Genomic DNA, 19040 nt, shown 5'->3' on the forward strand with positions numbered 1-19040 from the left:
TATATGATTTCAATTCTTTTAAATTTGTTGAGTTTTGGGTCTATCCAGGATATGGTCTATCTTGGTATATGTTGTGTTTGCACTTAAAAAGCATACATATTTTGCTGTTGTTGGATGGCTTGTTCTATAAACGTCAATTAGACCATATTGGTTGATGGTATTGTTTACTTCTCCTATATCCTCGATGATTTTATGTTTAGGTGTATCAATTGTTTAAAAAGGTGTGTTGAAGTGCTCAACTACAGTTGTGGATTTATTTCTCCATTCAGTTCTATCATTTTTTGCTTCCCACATTTTGCTCTGTTGGATTTAGGATTACATTTAGGATTATAGGCATACCTTGTTTTACCGCACTTCACTTTATTGTGTGTTGCAGTTACTGTGTTTTTTTTAACAAGACCCCCCCCACCAGCAAAAAGATTACGACTTGCTGAAGGCTCAGATGTTACTTAGTACTTTTTAGCAAAAAAATATTTTTTAATTAAGGTATGTACATTGTTTTTTAGACGTAATGCTATTGCACACTTAATAGAGTACACTATAGTATAAGTAGGGGAACCAAAAAATTCACGACTTGCTTTATTGCAATATTTGCTTTATTGCAGTGCTCTGGAATTGAACCCACAGGATCTCCAAGGTATGCTTGTACTATGTCTTCTTGATGGACTGACCTTTTTGTCATTATATAATGTCCCTGTCTCTGGTATTTTTCTTTGCTCTGAAATCTACTTTATCTGATATTAACATAGCCACTCATGCTTTTCTTTTATTAATGTTTACCTGATACATATTTTTCAATACTTTTTGTTTCAGCTTGCATATATTATGTTTGAATGAGTTTCTTGTAGAAAATATATACTTGGGTCATGTTTCTTAATCCATTCTGCCAATATCTTTTAATTGGTATATTTAGACCATTTACATTTAATGTAATTATCCATATGTTAGAGCTTAAGCCTGCCGTTTTATTTTTCACTTCTCTTTTTTTTTTCTGCCTGTGAGTTACTTTAACATTTTTTAGAATTTCAATTTATCTATAGTATTTCTGAGTTTCTCATTTTCCATATTTTTTTCAGTAGTTTCAAATATTCTATATACATTTAGAATCAGCTTAGGCAGTGTTATAATTTCACTTCAACTATCAAACAATTTAGAAAACAAGCTAAGAAAGCCTATTGTATTTACCCATATTTTTGCTTACCACATTTTTTATTTCTTCCTCATGTTCCAACTTTTCTTCTTTTATCATTTCCTTCCTGTTTAGAGAACTTGCTTTAACTGTTCTTTCAGGTTAAGTCTGCTGGCATGAAATCCTCTGGTCTCCCTGAACCAATCCTGTCCCTCTGTCTGAGACCAAGTGGGAGCCCAACAGGAGTACCTCAAAATATAGAAGTGGATGTCACCCCCAAATTAGGGCCAGAACCAAAATAATTATTCTTTCAGAACAGAAGGGGCTGAAGGGAAAGGGCACTGCAATTTATCACAGTGAGAAGATGGGGGTGGGAAGGGTTTCCAGGGGTGTTGGGAATGTCCTAACTCTTGAGGTTGCCATTTGTGGGAGTTGTGATGAAGTGAGAGATGGAATAGAGCACAAAGAATCAAGAGTGAGGAGCTGAGGGCAAAGAGAGATGAAGAATACATACAAGTGCCCTTTCTCCTCAAGTGCTCTAAACAGGGATGTTTTTTTCCTCAACAGAATGCCAACCTACTTTCTTCAAGTTCTAGCCTGAAATACTGTACACTTCAGGTCAAGAGAGAATGAGTCTCTTGGTTCTTGTTGGCCTGGTAAATATCTCTGGAACTCACATCAGCAAGACCAGAAAGAAAATATTGATTTGGACATGCTTTTTACAAGCCATTGCCATAGAGTCTTGTTATCTGATCCTGCCCCGTTGACCCCCATTTCATAAAGAAGGCAGCTGGGGGTGTGGGGTGGGGTAGGGGGGGATAGCTTTCCTTAATCCTTAGATGGGCAATGACAAGGTCTCCAACTTCCATTTTCATTTCTCCTTTAAGCATCTTGGCTCTCATAATTCCCTAGCAACCCATCTTTTCTCCAACCACCATCACTCCACCCTCTCCTTTTATAAATGAGAAAAGAATGGAGACTGTTCTTCCATGATTATATTTGAAATGCCATATTTCCCATTTCAATGGTCACAAAGGAATGAAGGAAAATGCTGTCCTCAAGTCTGAGAATTCTCTAAGTGATTAGGAATTCTTTCTAGACCCAAAACATCCACAAGCTTAAGAAAAAGAATGAGCACATAATGATTTAATTGGCTTTCTCTTTTAATCAAAAACATACTTTGTTACAGAGTTCTTAGGAAAGGTTCAACTATTTTTTAGCCACAGACTTCAACCAGGCAAAAGTATACAGAAAGCCACAGAGGAACTACCGGAGCTGGAGCTGACCAGTTTTCCCAAAAGCAGAAGGTAAGTGTGGCTCTTTTCTGGGTTTTGGCATAGCTGCATTCCTCTGACTTCAGTGGAGGAGACAGAGTTGGGAAATACCACCACAAATCTGTCCCCAACCCCCAGTCACCTCCTCCAAATGGCTCTGCAGCCTACCAGGTTTTCATCATCTATAAGTATTCACACTTTTCCTGTAAATCACATGTCCAAGGCATTGGACAGAACCCAATACTTGGAGGAAGTTTGCCAACTCCATTTTAGCCTTTTAACCAATCCAAGTCCATGAGTCCTTCTATCAGTGACAAGCAGCCATAGCAAGAACAGCTGGTTTCATCCCTTCCTCTCCAGCTAACACAGAGCTGGCCTCTACCAGGACTCCCCAATACCCCACCCTCAACCCATCTCCAAGGAAGGCTCTCCAGGTCCTTGAAAAAACCAAGTTCATTGATTATACTCATCCAAGGATCAGCTGGAAGAGAACTCTGAAAGGAATGCTCCAGCCAAAAGTCTTCAAATCAACATGGACCTAAAAAGAGCCAAGAATAAAGTGAATAATCATCCACTTGTATTGTTTTCTTGAGTCGTAGAAACCATTTCAGTTGATGCAGTTCAGAGGAATTTCCCTGTTTTGAGCATAGAAGAGTTAAGAAACCAAAGATGCAAAGTAATGACCTCTAATATCATCAGGCATTTACAGTAAGTTTTCAATCCATTTTAGTTGAAAAAAAATTACTAGCACACAGCACTTAAGAGGATGGTGTCACACACATACCAACCCAAAAGGAGAATGTCATGACTCAAAAAAAGGCCTTAATAAACCTTGAATAAAGATGATGAGAAAATAAAATGAAGGCTTTTCCCCCCTCGCAGTAATTTTTTTTTTTTAAGTATTTATTGCAGCTCCCAAGGTGGTGCTAGGCCTTTGGTTGAACTTGTCTTAAGGACATATTATGTAACTTCTTGTCCATAGGAGAATAGTAATAAAATATCAAGCCTAGTCTCATGTGAATAATGTGGAAATAAGTAAAAAGCCCCCTCAAACAGCAGAGCAAAGGTAAGAAAGAAATCAAAAGCTGCTGCAAGGTAGGCAAGGTCACTTAAATTTCAGAGCTGGAAGAACTCATCCAGTCCAACTCCCTCATTTTACAGATGAGGCAACTGAGGCCCAGAGAAGGTAAAGGACTTGCCCAAGGTCATACATCCAATTTGTGGCAGAGCGCAAACTAGAGCGCGCGACTGTCTGGCCCCAGCCCAGAGCCACTAGTTTCAGGCAGAACAACAACACTGACTCTGGGACCTATTGAGAAGCATCTTAACTAAACTGTGAAAACTATCCATACCAACAGAGAGAAATGATTGTCTTCACCAGAGTTTTCTCCTCAGTCCTTCCTACGTTTAAAAAAAAAAAACAGGGAAGAAAGTTCATTCAAGTCTGATGTTAAAATCCCTGAAAACATCAGCAATTACTTTAGCTACTCCTTGGGACAAAATATCAGACCCTCAATTCTCATAAAGGCACCAAGAGGTCAAAAATATCTGCAGAGGAGGAAGGCCAGGAGATAGGGCTCAAAAGGGACACCAAAACAAAACAAAACAAAAACCACCCTCTCATTTTCCAGGGTTTGTTTCCGTTTGTTGTTGCTGTTGGGTTGTTTTTTTTTTGTTTTTGCTGGTGTCCTCTAGGCAATGGTATTGGCTCTGGCTACTGATGCTAATTTAGGAACCCTTGTGACCCCAGTTTTTGTGTGAGCAGCATTCGAGTGGAAGCAACAAAACCTTTCATAATCTTTCAAAGGGGGAAAATATGAGTACAGACTCACTTCTCTCTACTTCAACTACCTGAAACTCAGCAAGATTCAGGAAGCACTCTGAGCCGTCCACCGACGTCAAAAGTCAAAGCACTGAAGTCCTTTTCAAGACTTCACAGGAAAGCTGCTTGGGTCCCATCCCAGTTTGTCCTCGTGTTTTAAAGAAAGTTCAGTTAGTTTGGTCATCTGGTTTCCTTGCCCAAGCAGTGATAAAAATGAATCAGAATGGGAAAAAGAAACTACTAAGAGGAGGTACACAGGAAGCGGTTGCTGTCAGAAAGGGAGAAGGCTGGGGGATGCGTGTATTAAAAAACTAACCATTCAAAACCATAGCAGTCTGCGACCATTCAGTAAAGGCAAAACAGTCCTGCCTGTCTTAGCAGCCCCTGAAGTCTACAAAGACAGGCACAAAATGAAACAGTATATCCAGTATATTCTCTGATATACATATTAAATAACTCCATCAAAAGAATGGCTAAAATAAAAAAGTGTTACTGCTTAAATAAGGCAAGTTTGGATTATGTGGAAAATTCCATTCCACAGTGATACCAGATAAACAAGATAAACAACCCAGCAGCACTGGGACAAGTGCTAGGGACCAGACTGGGCCCAAGGATGCTGCCATGAATAAGGCCACTCACTTGACACATCCTTCCTGATATATCTTAGGAGAAAAGAATTATCTAGTCATCAGAAAAAAAATGGAAAGGCTTGCTCAAAAGATTCTCATATTTTCCACAATCTAGCAAAGGAAGATTTAGGCAATTATTTACAGCTAGCTATCTGCAACAAGACAGGCTCTACCTTTAGAAAGAAAAAAAGCATTTCTTCATGCTACCATCTGCTAGTCTTAGCCAAGCCCCATGTACAAAAGAGTTGTTAACTGACTTTAGAGGCAACTGCTTTCATATATTCATTTACCTCAGTGACCTAAAATTCACCATTTTCCCAATTTGCTATCGTTAAATAAAATGCCAGTAAAATGAGAATGCTGAAGGGAGCAACTATAGAAACTATCAACAAAAAGGAGTCTGCCCTACTCAGAATAAAACTGCTTCTTCCAAAAGGCTCTCAAAAAGGTTCTGAACTAATCTGACTTTGCATAATAGCTGGTAGGTAACCACTAATCAGTTACCACCAAACCAGGAGTGGAAATATTTTACCTTATATCCTTTAACCTCCACAGATACTTAAGGAGCACCATGAGAAAGTATAAAATTTCCCTTCTCCAGATGGGCACAGTCAAAAAGATAACTGCAATAAACTTTTAAAATAAGATATTTACCATCTGGAAGACAGGATATTTTATTTTGCCTTCAAAATTTCTATTACAAATACAACCCCCCCTCCCCCCGCTGCCCATACCACACCCTTCCCCACAAAAATGGATTTCTAACTTTGAAATACTACATAGCTAATATGTGTTCAGTTTACTTGAATGGTTTGAATATGGTTATCCTTAGGCCAGACCCAACTGTAAACCTACCAAGTTTACAGGAGGAATGGGATAGGCAACCTATTTAGCGGTTAGGTCAATACAAATAAGCCGTGCTTCTGGAAAAACAAGGTTATATGGCAGTGATTTATCATCATTATCTTTGTATACCAGGGGTAATATAGTATAAAAAATGAGATAGACTATATCCCACAAAAGAATCTACTCCCTGGAAAATAAAGGCAACACTATTAAGGATTCCCTTTGATAACGCACTGAAAGGCACTGGACAAAAGTGAAATGGGCCGCGTACTGGATTATAAAGGTACATACTTGGTTCATCTCTCACTCAGCTTTCACTGAAATTCAACATTTTGAGAGTCTCTGAGATATGAACAAGCTAGAGAAAACCCACCCAGAACCATATCCTCATAATAATCAGATTCCGAGAACTGCAGAAACTACTTTATCCCTTAAAGTAGCCATAAAACTTTAAACCTAGTGATTCTTTAGTCTTACTCCTCAAAGATGACCACCTCTAAGAAATGGAAATACCGCTTAACAACTAAGCTCTCAGGAATAACTGATCATAACATACTAGATGTTTTCTCCAAAAGCATGCAACTGAAGTTAGGTACAAATATAAAGCAATTACTAACTAGAAGTACTTCTACGTACTTGCAGTACTATTATGGCTCTTAGCAGAAAGAAACCAAGACAGGTGGCTTGGCCTCAAAGAGAGACGTCTGAGCAAATACTTTCCACATACCTTCCCCAGATGATTAAACATGAAAACCTTCCTTAAAGTAGAAAAGGAGGCAGTGGATTATATCATAGCATGCTTACGGTTCTAATCAAATAATCTGGATTTTAAAAATCTGTTATTCTAGAACTCTCTTCTCTCATTTCTATTCTTCATTCACAGTAAATTGGACCTAAAGTCAACAATTTCTAGAGAACGCAGATATTTTTTTTTAAATCTCCCAATAAAACTTAAATCACCAAACTTGTACAGAATAAAACTAGGTCTCTAACAAAAGTGTCGTACTCAAGAGTACAAATGAGTTTGTAGAGAAGTTATTTTTTAAAAAAAGACATGTAGCTCAGATCAAGATCCATGTTTAAATCACGGCAATAAGCAAACTCGGTGGTTTCTAGGACGGTCTTATTAAGAAGACCTTCTGAGCAAGAAGTAGAAGACTTGGTCATTTAAGTCGATATAAGGATGACTATCATGCACAAGTGTTTCTTAGATCCCAAACTTGCAACACACCTTAAAGAATCTCACTATGCTTAGAAAGGCCCTCCAAGGAAAAAGTAAAAGTATCTGAAAGATAATCCTTGATTTTACTTCACACTATTTATCCCATAGACAACCTATTTATCTCGCAGACAATCAGTCCCATTTTGCTACAGTAAAATAAGAGTTCAAAACACAACCCACTCTACACGAATACACAATGTCCACGGGGGAAGTCCTGGTAGAGCGTGAGGGAAAACCAGAGCTGCCCAATAGTGCTGGCTGTTGCCTGTCATTTAGTAGAAAGTGTCTTGCCACTGAGGTTGGACTCAAAAGTGCAAAAGAAAAAAAACTTAAAAATCAAACCTAGAATTCAACTTGTGAATGTTGAGATTCGGTTTTATTTATGCTACTAGCTAAGTAAAAAGCATACATATTGTGTCTGTGGTACAGTCAATACATTTGCAACTTTTCTACTTAAATTCTCTATACAAAGTCACTGCCAACTGATATGATCATTGATGGCAAAGGGCTTAGAATAACCAAAAGGTATAAAAAAGTTTGCAGTCTTGCCCCAAGATACAAAAACTGAATTTTAAACAATGTCATAACATACATGATTTAAACAGTATACGAAAAAAAAGTCACACATCAAATCAAGTACAAAAATATCCAAAACTATCCATTATGAACTGTAATGTTTCCACTATTCTGCACAGTATTTAACATAGAATTTAGCAGTTTCCAAAATACTCATTATTTAGTTTAAGCATTGCCACCTTTGCAGAACAGTGAGATGTTAGGTGGAGTGACACTGCTTTTAGTGTTTTTAAAAATACAAAACTTTTCCCTATGAATTAATGAAGGAAAGAAATTCCTCTTCTAGGCTTCTTAGTAACTAAGCTTGTGCCTAGAAATACAGAAGAATACATCTAACTGTTTAACAGGGCCAAAGTTCACTTCTTGATAAATAGTTATCCAACAGGGATAACAAATGTAATTTCTAAGTGGTACTTTGTCTGATAATTTTAAGGAATTCTCAATATATACACAGATTAGTGTTTTGCCTTGGCAAAAAATAAAACTGAAGTCGCAAGACAATCTGAATTGAAATCATCTTCACTAGTTTAACTTGCAAAAAAATATTTTGGATAAAAGGTTAGAATACATTACTATCTTATTTTTTAAACACAGAGTAAAGTTGCTCTTGGTAAAATTAACTCACCCACATGGCACAGTATTTTGGAGTAAAGTATGTTCAACGGTAACAACTTGCACACAAAATAACATAGGTGAATTAACTTTAAGAACTTCTCTGCCTTTAAAATCAGCAATATTGAATTTATTGTGTAGAATAACACACATATTGATGTTCTGCATATAAAAGGCTCTAAGACATTTTAAAGGGCTAAATTTTCCAGCATTGGAATGATTCCTTCATACATAACTGGTGAAGATTTAATAAGAATGTGTTTTTCCTGACCTTCAAGCTCTGAGCCATGCCTGAAAAGTTCTAAACAGGAAAAAAAAAAAATTGTTTTAATCCAGTTTCTGTCTGCTAGGAGCAAGGCAGCAAACACATTTTTCACCCCTTTATGAAAAGATAAAGCAGAACAAAAGTGAAATATATCTTCAGATTATAAACAGGATTGCATTTTATAGTCCACCATCCTGATAACGTTGAGGACCCCAAGAGTAAAAGACCTCAGTCTAAAGGTTGTGGGTCAGCAATAGGCATGGTGTGAAGGACTTCATCTAGGAGCTGGAGGGCCCGGTGTAAGTGAATCTCAATCCAGCAAGGTGTTTCTTTGATGCTCTGTCTTGGGTAATCCGGTCCCCAGCCTTTCACAAAACTCATCCTGAGTATGCATAAGCGACGAAGGTCATCAACACCAATTCCGGCAGCAGCTGACAAACCTAACAGAAAAGATTTGGAAGACATCAGAGGCCAGGCTGACCTCTTCCCATCCTCCCTACAGCTTACATTAATAAAGTGACCAGCTTTCTTCACTTCATTCTCCCCAGCATATAAGTTCTCTGTCAAAGTGCCAAGAAGTTAAGTGCAGATCTAAACTTTATCAACAGGGACTGAAGACTTTTGGTTAAGACAATTTACATTCCACACAGATCTAGCTATCACCAATTATAAAGTCAATCACCACACCACAATCTACCAACACCCCCACCTATTTCTCTCTTTAGAAGTGGAGGTGAAGGGATAAGAAACAACTTGTTTTTAAGAGGTAGTGCATGTCCACAGGCTGGTTCTAAGAACCTTACTCTCTGTCTGAACAGCCTAGTTCAGAGTAAGACATGACTAATAATGAGAGAGTTAATAGTCCTGGTTCTACTAATACTTCTTGGACAACCCAAATGATGTCTGTCTCTCAATTTCACAATGCAACAAATATGCAATTACTCAATAGGGGCAGTAGGTAAGAATGAGAAATTTAATAATTCTGGATTTTTTACTAAAAGCATGTTTATAACAACAAAACTAGTAAATTAATGGTTTAATGTGGAAATTTTAAAAAAAATCAAATTCTCTTAAGTGAATATGCCTTATCTACCTCTAAATTGTAAACTCCTGAACATCAGTCACAATGGAGACTCTGCATCTAATTTTCCAGTCAGAACATACAGTCATATAGTCAATCTGCATTCATCAATATTACAATGAAACTAATGGGAGGAATTTGCATGTACTGTAGAGAAACCTGCAGGGCCACTGCAGTTTTCTTAGCCAGTGTGATTTGCTTACCACACTGAAGAGGTTAAGAACAGGGGTTGAATGAATCACTAGTTATGCCTTCAGACGTGGAAGATGGTGCCACGTGTTTCCATCATAAAAGTCTATAGTCAGGAGTTTAACTCTGCAGTAAAAAATTCCCCATCAGTGTGAAACCTGGCACACAGTTCAATTTTACCCTAAAATTAAAAAAAAGTCTACAAGTTATCAAAATACCACCCTCACTTAGTTTTCTCCATGCTTAGCATACTTAAAAAAAACTTGGAGAGGTGCCTAATTCTGAAATTGAAATACGCTTTCCTTCCAGAATAAAGCCCAGCATGTCGGTGATTACAACCCACTCTGGCTGGTGAGGCAGGAATTAAAAGCATCAACAAAAAAAGGGAGATTGATCAATATAACAACCCCGTTTCTCCTTTATCCCATACTCCCTTTTTGATACAAAAAGAATAAAAACAGGGTCCTAGACAAAGGCAACTATTACAGAAGAACAGTTTTTTACGAATTCAAAAATGTTATTATCCCAGTAAGAAGAACTATAATTTCTATTATTGCTTAAAGTAACTAATCAACTGAGTGAATCAGGATAGAACACCAACTATTACACTTGAAAAAGAAAATCAAAAGCATACTTACTGATAGCTGGAGCTATTCCACCTACTGAGCCCGGGCCAGGGATGTTTCCTGCCACGGCTGCGGCCTGGGCGGCTGCTGCAGCTTGTGCAGTGGCCGCCTGTTGCTGCATCTGACGGTGACACTGACGCAAATCAAAGACCTTTAAAAAAATGAGAGTTTAATGCTATGAGTCTATCAGAAAAGATCCCATACATCAAAAACCAATGCACAATTTATTTAAAACTCATACATTCATTTTAGCTCTCAGAAGAAAATAATTAATTAAAAATTTTAAGTTTTATGTAGACTGTAATTGACGGTTAGGAAAGGCAGCTTGGAGCTCACCAAGAGGCACACTTTCCTATCGGGACAGCTTTGGCTACCACGTGCCTCTATATCCTTTTGATCTAGTTCAGTGGGTCAGCTGTTACTGTCCTTGTGAAAAATCACCCATGTGTGTAAAACGCACAGTTAAGAAATCACCCCCACCCTTTCATAACCAAATTGCTGAGTTTTCTTTAGGCTGAATTGATGGCCTTGGTCATATGGTCATCTTCTTTTCCTTATCATTCTAGCTATTTCGAGGAGTGTAATAAATGACATTGTCACTATATAAGAAAATATCTGTATTTTTTAAGATGCACATTGATATCTGCTAATTACATGGGTTAAATTTCTTAACCTCAATTTTCTTACCTATAAAATGAAATGCTAAGTGTACATGCTTCTTCACAGGGTTGTTGTAAACCTGGCATAGTATACAGTAAGCTGTCAATAAATGTTACTTTTTGGTTTTGGCCTCCCCTGTAGCCATGTACCTTTCAGGAAGAGTAAGGAGTTCATAACTCATTTCAGGGTTCTTTATCAGCATGCCAATGGCTAGCATAGTAAGGAAGGTGCTGCCACTTTTATCCTTATCCTCATGCAAGTACTGGAATGTTCTTTCCATAAACAACAAATTATGGATAAGTCACATCCCCTTTTTTCTAGGAAAAAACCAACATCCTAAATGTTTCTGCTTATATTTGAATTAAACAAAAGCATTGGGGGGCCGGCCCGGTGGCATAGTAGTTAAGTTTAGTGCACAACCCTTCGGCAGCTGGAGTTCACGGGTTTTCATCCTGGGCGCAGACTACACCACTCATCACGCCACGCTGTGGCGGTGTTCCACATATAAAAAATAGAAGAAGATGGGCACAGATGTTAGGTCAGGGCCACTCTTCCTCAAGCAAAAAGAGGAAGATTGGCAAGAGGAGCTAGCTCAGGGCCAATCTTCTTCACCAAAAAAAAAAGGCATTGGAAGATTACACAAGCAGAGCGGTCATCTATAGAAGCTGTAGGAAAGGAAGACAAAGACAGAATAGAAGCAAGGCTGCCCAATGCAAATTTTTTTTTATATTTTAATTTCTGAACCATGTGACTATATTCCTTATTCACAGAATAATTAAATTTTTAAAAAATCCTCCTAGTATGCACAAAACCCAAACATGAACAACCATAATATCCTTAACAATAAAAGAAATCAAAGAATGAGTAACATACTACTTATCAGATGAACAACAGGTCTGGAACTCAAACCATTAATTTTCAGATGCCTGAAAAAACCGATTGTCTTTAACCATGGTATTTACATGAACCATAAGAGCATACAACAACCATAAACAAAACCACCCTCTCCAAATAACAAATCACATTCCTATTTACTTATTCATCTACTCAATGCCTATCTTCTAGCATCAATGAAGGACAAAATTTAGACTATCCTGTTCTCTGAAGAGTTATGAATTTGTCATATATATATATATATACACACACACACACACACACACAATATACAAATATATATATATGTATATGTATACGTATTACCTGGCTATACTATTAGTCCTAAAAGACTTCAGGACAGAAAACATGACAAAGTCAGGTCTGGAAATCAGAAATCGCATAACACCCAAAACAGAAACCACTATCTTTTCAACATTTCCCAAAAGTCCATTAGATTCTGAACTTTTCCACTGGGCTTTACACTCTCAGAAGGCATTACCTACCACAGCACAAAGCAGGGACTCAAATATTTAGAAAGCCGAATAGCTCTACAACCACTTTTTTTCTTAGAAGGAAATTAACAAACTTTATTTTTTAGAGCAGTTTTAGGTCACAGTAAAACTGAACAGAAAGTAAAGTGCTTGTCCCCCCTCAAGCACTACCGCCCCCAGTAGTGACATCCTGCACCACAGTGGCACATTTGTTAAAATCGATGAGACTACACTGACACATCATTATCACCCAAAGCTATCGTTTACATTAGGTTTCACTCTCGGTTTTGTACATTCTATGGGTTTGCACAAATGTATGACATGTACCCAACACTGCAGTGCCATACAGAGTAGCTCCACTGCCCTAAAAATCCTCTGTGCTCTGCCTATGCATCCTTCCCTCCCCACTTATCCCTGGAAACCACTGATCATCTTACTGTCTCCACAGATTTGCCTTTTCCAGAATGTTACATAGTTGGAATCACATAGTGTGTAGCCTGATTTTTAGACTGGCTTCTTTCACTTAGTAATATGCATTTAAGGTTCCTCCATGTCTTTTCATGGCTTGATAGCTCATTTCTTTTTAGCGCTGAATAATATTCCATTGTCTGGATGTACCACAGTTTATTTATTCATTCACCTACAGAAGGACATCTCGGTTGCTTTCAAGTTTTGGCAATTATAAACATCCATGTGCATGTTTTTGTGTGGACATAAGTTTTCATTTCATTTGGGTAAATACCAAGGAGTGTGATTGCTAGATTATATGCTAGAGAGTATGTTTAGCTGTGTAAGAAACTACCAAACTGTCTTCCAAAGTGGCTGTACCATTTTGCATTCCCACCAGCAATGAATGAGCGCTCCTGTTGCTCTACATTCTTCCTAGAATGTGGTGGGTGGTGTGAGTGTTTTGGATTTTGGCCATTCTACTAGGTGTGTAGCAGTATCTCATTGTTTTAATCTGCAATTCTTTAACGACATATGATGTTGAACATCTTTTCATGTGCTTACTTGCTATCCGTATATCTTCTTCAGTGACGTGTCTATTCAGGTCTTTTGCCCATTTTGTAATTAGGTTGTTTGTTTTCCTACTGTTGAGCTTTAAAAGTTTTCTATATTTCAGATAACAGTCCCTTATTAGATGTCTTTTGCAAATATTTTCTCCCGGTCTGTGGCTTTTCTTCTCATTTTCTTGACAGTGTCTTTTTCAGACGAGATTTTAATTTAAAAATTTTTTGTAAAGATTAGCACCTGAGCTAACATCTGTTGCCAATCTTTTTTTTCCTCCTTCTTCTTCTCCTCCCCAAAGCCCCCCAGTACACAGTCGCACATTCTAGCCGTAGATCCTTCTGATCTGCTATATGGGATGCTGCCTCAGCATGGCTTGATGAGTGGTGTTACATCCATGCCCAAGATCTGAACCAGTGAAACCCCGGGCCGCCAAAGTGGAGGGCGCAAACTTAACCACTTGGCCACGGGGTTGGCCCGAACAATTTTTACTTTTAACGAAGTCCAGCCTATCAATTGTTTCAAAATTTCACGGATCATGCCTTTGGGTGTTGTATCTAAAAAGCCATCACTATACCCAAGGTCATCTAGGTTTTCTCCTATGTTATCTTGTAGGAGTTTAACAATTTAGGTGTTTTACATTTAGGTCTTTACAACAGCTTAAAAAAAATTATTTTAACCATCACTAACCAAGTATTGTACATATATAAACTTACTATCTGGAAGCAGGGAATAAAACTTATAAATTCCCTGGGTTCAAATATGCTCTCAACATACCCCATCCTCATTATGAGTCATTAAAAAATTAACAACAGATCTTCACACGCAGGTTCTTTACAATATGTTGTAAACAATCACAATTATGATTGTTTTAGCCTAAATCTGTTAATAGCAGCACATATTATAGGTAACCACAAAGATGAAATCTAAAATATTATGACTTTTATCTGCAGATGTAGTAAAAATGATGCATTCAACACCTCAGCAAATCTTCCTTCCATGGTGGATTATTTACGTAATTACAGCACTGAAACCAAAAGACACATAATTATTGGCTATCCAGTCACACGTCGGCAAACAATAGGGATATATTCCGAGAAATACATCATCAGGTGATTTCATCCTTGTGCGAACATCATATAACGTGCTTACACAAACCCAGATGGCATAGCCTACACCTAGTAGTAACAGTACTAATTTTATGGGACCACCGTCATATATGCAGTCCTCTGGTGACTAAAATGTCATTTTGCAGTGCATGAGTACAATCGTATCTGAAATCTGGGTTCTCTGCTGAATGTACACTATATCTGATCCATTATACCATAATAGATTTCATCTGTTACACCAGATAGTAAAATTAAGGTTATCACTGAAATGCAACCATCTTTCTTTCAGAATATTACTGAAATGCTGATAAAGACAATTCAAAGTAACCAAAGGTTTTAAATTTTCTTTTTAGCTCAGATGTAGAAGATATTTCTGATCACCACTCCTGAGCTAATAAACAACTTACCTCTGCTTTAATTTATATAAACATACTTCCTGTGGTTACTCATTCATATAAGGTTCTTCCAAACCTATTACTTAACACAGGTGAGTGTCTTATAAAGATCACTGTCACCATCTTGAGGATATTCTCTTTCAATCAGCAGTCAAATTTTGGCATTTTTCTTTCATCAGGCTTAATTCCAACACTCTCAGTTTAAATCAATACCAAGAAATAGTAATCCATAAAGAGAAACAGATGATTGTGTTGGTATATTGGGCATCTGAACACATAAGACTGAATTAAGGACTTGCTAAGTTACCTGACCTGGAGGTAAGAATCATAATATATGGTAACTGGGAAGAAATTTAAATGAGGAATCATAATAACCTTCAACCTAGCCCACCTGTGGTTTAGAAGCATCCACTGGCCTCTTCCTCTAACATAAGTGTTCAAAAACAAACCTGACTTAAGATCATCAGAGAAATGCAAATCAAAAACCACCACAATGAGCTATCACCTCACACACACTGGGAAGGCTAAAAATCAAAAAAACAGATAATAACAAGTGTTGATGAGAATGGAGAGAAACTGGAACCTTCACACACCGCTGATGGGAATGTAAAAAGGTACAGCCACTTTGGAAAACAGTCTGACAGTCCCCCAAAAAGTTACACACCATTACCTCACAATCCAGCAATTCCACTCCTAGGTATATACTCAAGAGAAAGGAAGACATATGTTCACACAAAACCTTGTACGTGAATGTTCATAGCAGTATTATTCATAATACAGCCAAAAATTGGAAACACATACATCCCATCAACTGATGAATGGATAAATCAAATATGGTATATGGAATATTATTCAGCCATAAAAAGGAACAAAGTACAGATACATGCTACACAGATGAAGCTTGAAAACATTATGTTTAGTGAAAGAAGTCAAGGGAGACTACATTATATTATTCCATTTATATGAAATGTTCTGAATAGGCAAATCTGAAGAGAGAGAAAGTAGACTAGTGGTTGTCTAGGGCTGGGGGAAATAGGGGGTTTGGGAGATGACAGCTAAAAAGTATAGGGTTTCTTTCTGGGGTGACAAAATGTTCTAAAATTGATTGTGTTGATGCTTGCACAACTCTGTGAATATACTAAAAATCTCTGAATTGCACACTCTAAATAGGTAAATTATATGGTATATGAATTATATCTCAGTATCTTAATAAAGCTATTAAAAAACCTGACTGCCAAGTGCTAAGAAACACAAAACAAAACAGATGTTACTTACTTTTGAAAGCAAAAGAGCAAAGCGACTTAAAGAGAAATCAAACATTTGCTTTATTTAAAGCTTGTAAAATGCCATTTCATTACATCAGATTTTCACAAATGTAAGATGACTATGTCATGAGAGAAGGAAGAAAAAAATCAACACCTTAGAAGAGAAAAAAACCCATAATTTAGTTCCAGCTTCTTGGTTTGTAAAATGAAAGAATGGCTCTCCAAACCCATGTTTTCTCCATTTTAATAAAAAAGGGAAAAATGTGTTTGTGTGTGTGTATGTGTGTCTGGAGGAGGGTATTCTCAATGGGTGGGCACTCCTTCCAGTGGTCCATGTTATCTGCACACAATTCACCCCAGTAATATCATTTCTGGTGAGAATCTGACAAGCTAAACAGTAATATACAGATTCGTTAGTTCTGGCTGCCCAAAACATTAGCAAACGAAGAAAATGCCAATGGTTAGATTTAGGGTATACCTGCATCTCTTTCTTTCTGGCTAATAAGATTCTTCTAAAGAACAGTAATATACTTGGAAAACAGAAGAATTTTTTAGATCTCAGTTAATATGACAAAAATGGAAAGCTGTTTTTTATTCCACTAAAATGTCCCACAAAATAGTTATTTATTGTTCATAGCAAAAGCTTGAGATTACTATAAAAATACATCCATGACAGTGGTTTATCAAGAGATGACATGCCTCATCTGTTAGGGGTTGAAAAAGGGCCACTTGTACCAAAATAGAGATGTTACATTTATTTGAAAATCCTATAAATCACTTCAATTATACATAATACCACATTTTTTAAGCTCAAATGTTTTAAATACCATCCCACATCTGATAAGCTCATAGCTACTGTCAGGCACATAGTATATATTCAATCAACACTGGAGTTCTCTGTCCATTCACTTCAAATGACACAAATGAGATACTGGGTTTGTTGTTGAAAGGCAATCAAGCAATTCCACTTTTGCAGACACTATTTGGCTATTATCTGTATGCTAAGCAATTTCCTAGGAGTAAGTGATGAGGTACAGTTAATTCCACTAATTTCAGTAGCTAACAATGAAGATGACTGTGAAAAATCTGAAATTAAAAATATATTTAACCACCTCTTTCAAAAACAATGTATGTTATAAACTAAAATTGAAATGGGCTGAATATGTAATAATTAATGAAAAATACCTCAGGTTTAATTTGCAAAATGATACAGTAAATAAAACTCACTTAATGCTTAAAATAACCAACCTTAAAAAACCTAGATTTGAAGAATTTTTCATTTCTCAGGTTCTTAATTTGAAAAGGTATTAATTTTAGAATTCCTTCCCATAAAATCCTGAAGATTGTCTAAGATAAAATTCCAGAGACTGATTTTCACATATTTTATATCAAAGGAATACAAGTTGGGAGGTTTCACTTAGTATTTTCAAGAGCCTGTGCATTACTCTAAAACCTTTAAACAAATTTGCTAATAAAACAAGAGGGCATAAATGCAACCACAAAACTAAATAACCAATCATGTTAATAAATGCCCCCAGGAAATGTCTTTTACACACAAACATAATTTCTGATTATTTAACACATAAAAAGACATTTTTCTACTTTTCCCACCTCCATCTCGATTCTTTAAACAACAAATACAGCTTCCCAAGTCTAAAATATTTGAGTAAAATTGCAACTAACCTTTATATACGCACTTGGGTAGATCTTATGAACAGCATCTCCAGGTGCACGCCCAGCTTCTCTGTCTAAGTAGTAACTCTGTACAAAGACTGCATGGTCGCTAAGGCACCTGACCCAAACATCACCTTCACCTTTACATTCCAACTGCACACCTTTGCCTATGTGCAACCTTAGGAAGAAAAAGGGAATTACATTCCATTTTGATAAGTATTTAAAAATAAATTTTAGTTCAGATTATATAGCATACCCAATAATGAAAAACTAAAAAGAACAAAGAGGGGCTGGCCCTGTGGCTGAGAAGTTGAAGTCCCACACGTCCCGCACATTCCGCTTTGGCGGCTGGGTTCATGGGTTCGGATCCCACGTGCAGACCTACTCGACTCATTGGCCATGCCATGGAGGCATCCCATGTACGAAGTAGAGAAAGACTGGCACAGACGTTAGCTAAGGGCTAATCTTCCTCAAGCAAAAAAAAGAGGAAGACTGGTAACGGATATCAGCTCAGGGATAGTCTTGCTCACCAAAAAAAAATAATAAAAAAAGAAAATTATATACCACCATAACCAAAATATAGCCATTGTTAACATTTTTTGTGTATTTCCTTCTTTTATGAATATCTTATTCATATATAATAATGATGAGCATATATATATCGCTTACTATGTGTCAGGAACATTTAAGATAAATTCTCAATTAACCCTCACAATTCAATGAGATAAATACTACCATTCCCATTTTATAAATGATGAAACTAAGTCTTACAGCTATGCTTCCCAAATCAATAGCCACTAGCTATATGTGGCTATTTAAATTAAATTAATTCAAATTAATTTAAAATTTCAGTTAATCACATGAGCCATATTTTAAGTGCTCAATAGCCACATGGCTAGTGGTTATTGTGCTGGACAGAATAGACATAAACCATTTTCTTCATCACAGAAAATTCTATTACACGCCACTGGCTTAGAGAGTAGGTAATCTGCCAAAGTCACACAGCTAGCAAGAGAGTCATGATTATGTGCTTACGCACATGCACATTTCCTTAACGAGGTGAGATCAGACAAGACCTAAAATTGCTTATCTTTTCCTGTAATACTTCATCTTAGGCATTTATATTTGATTATATAAATTTTTATTAACATTTTAATGACTACATAAAACGAAAGTTTATCAAAATTAACTTAACCATTTCCCTTTTATTATCAGTTTTCCAACATTATAAATAACACTTGCAGAAACATGTCTTTATTTTATATTATTTCCTTTCAATAGATTTGTAGAA

At 36.9% G+C, this 19040-nt stretch overlaps 1 protein-coding gene across 1 annotated transcript in view; it reads right to left on the bottom strand.

The window, feature by feature from the left end:
* Positions 1-2274: 2274 nt before the first annotated feature.
* The window catches only part of SMAD4 (SMAD family member 4), a 36523-nt gene continuing 19757 nt past the window's right edge, over positions 2275-19040 (bottom strand). Inside the window, exons 9-11 of the mRNA XM_046672293.1 lie at positions 17759-17927; positions 10284-10422; positions 2275-8815 (exon numbers count right to left, since the gene is read on the bottom strand). Of these exons, the coding sequence (XP_046528249.1) occupies positions 8604-8815; positions 10284-10422; positions 17759-17927 (520 nt within the window). The 3' untranslated portion in view covers positions 2275-8603. The remainder of the gene's footprint in view (positions 8816-10283; positions 10423-17758; positions 17928-19040) is intronic.

Source organism: Equus quagga, chromosome 9 (genome assembly GCF_021613505.1).
Source record: "Equus quagga isolate Etosha38 chromosome 9, UCLA_HA_Equagga_1.0, whole genome shotgun sequence".
Taxonomy (NCBI): Eukaryota; Metazoa; Chordata; class Mammalia; order Perissodactyla; family Equidae; genus Equus; species Equus quagga.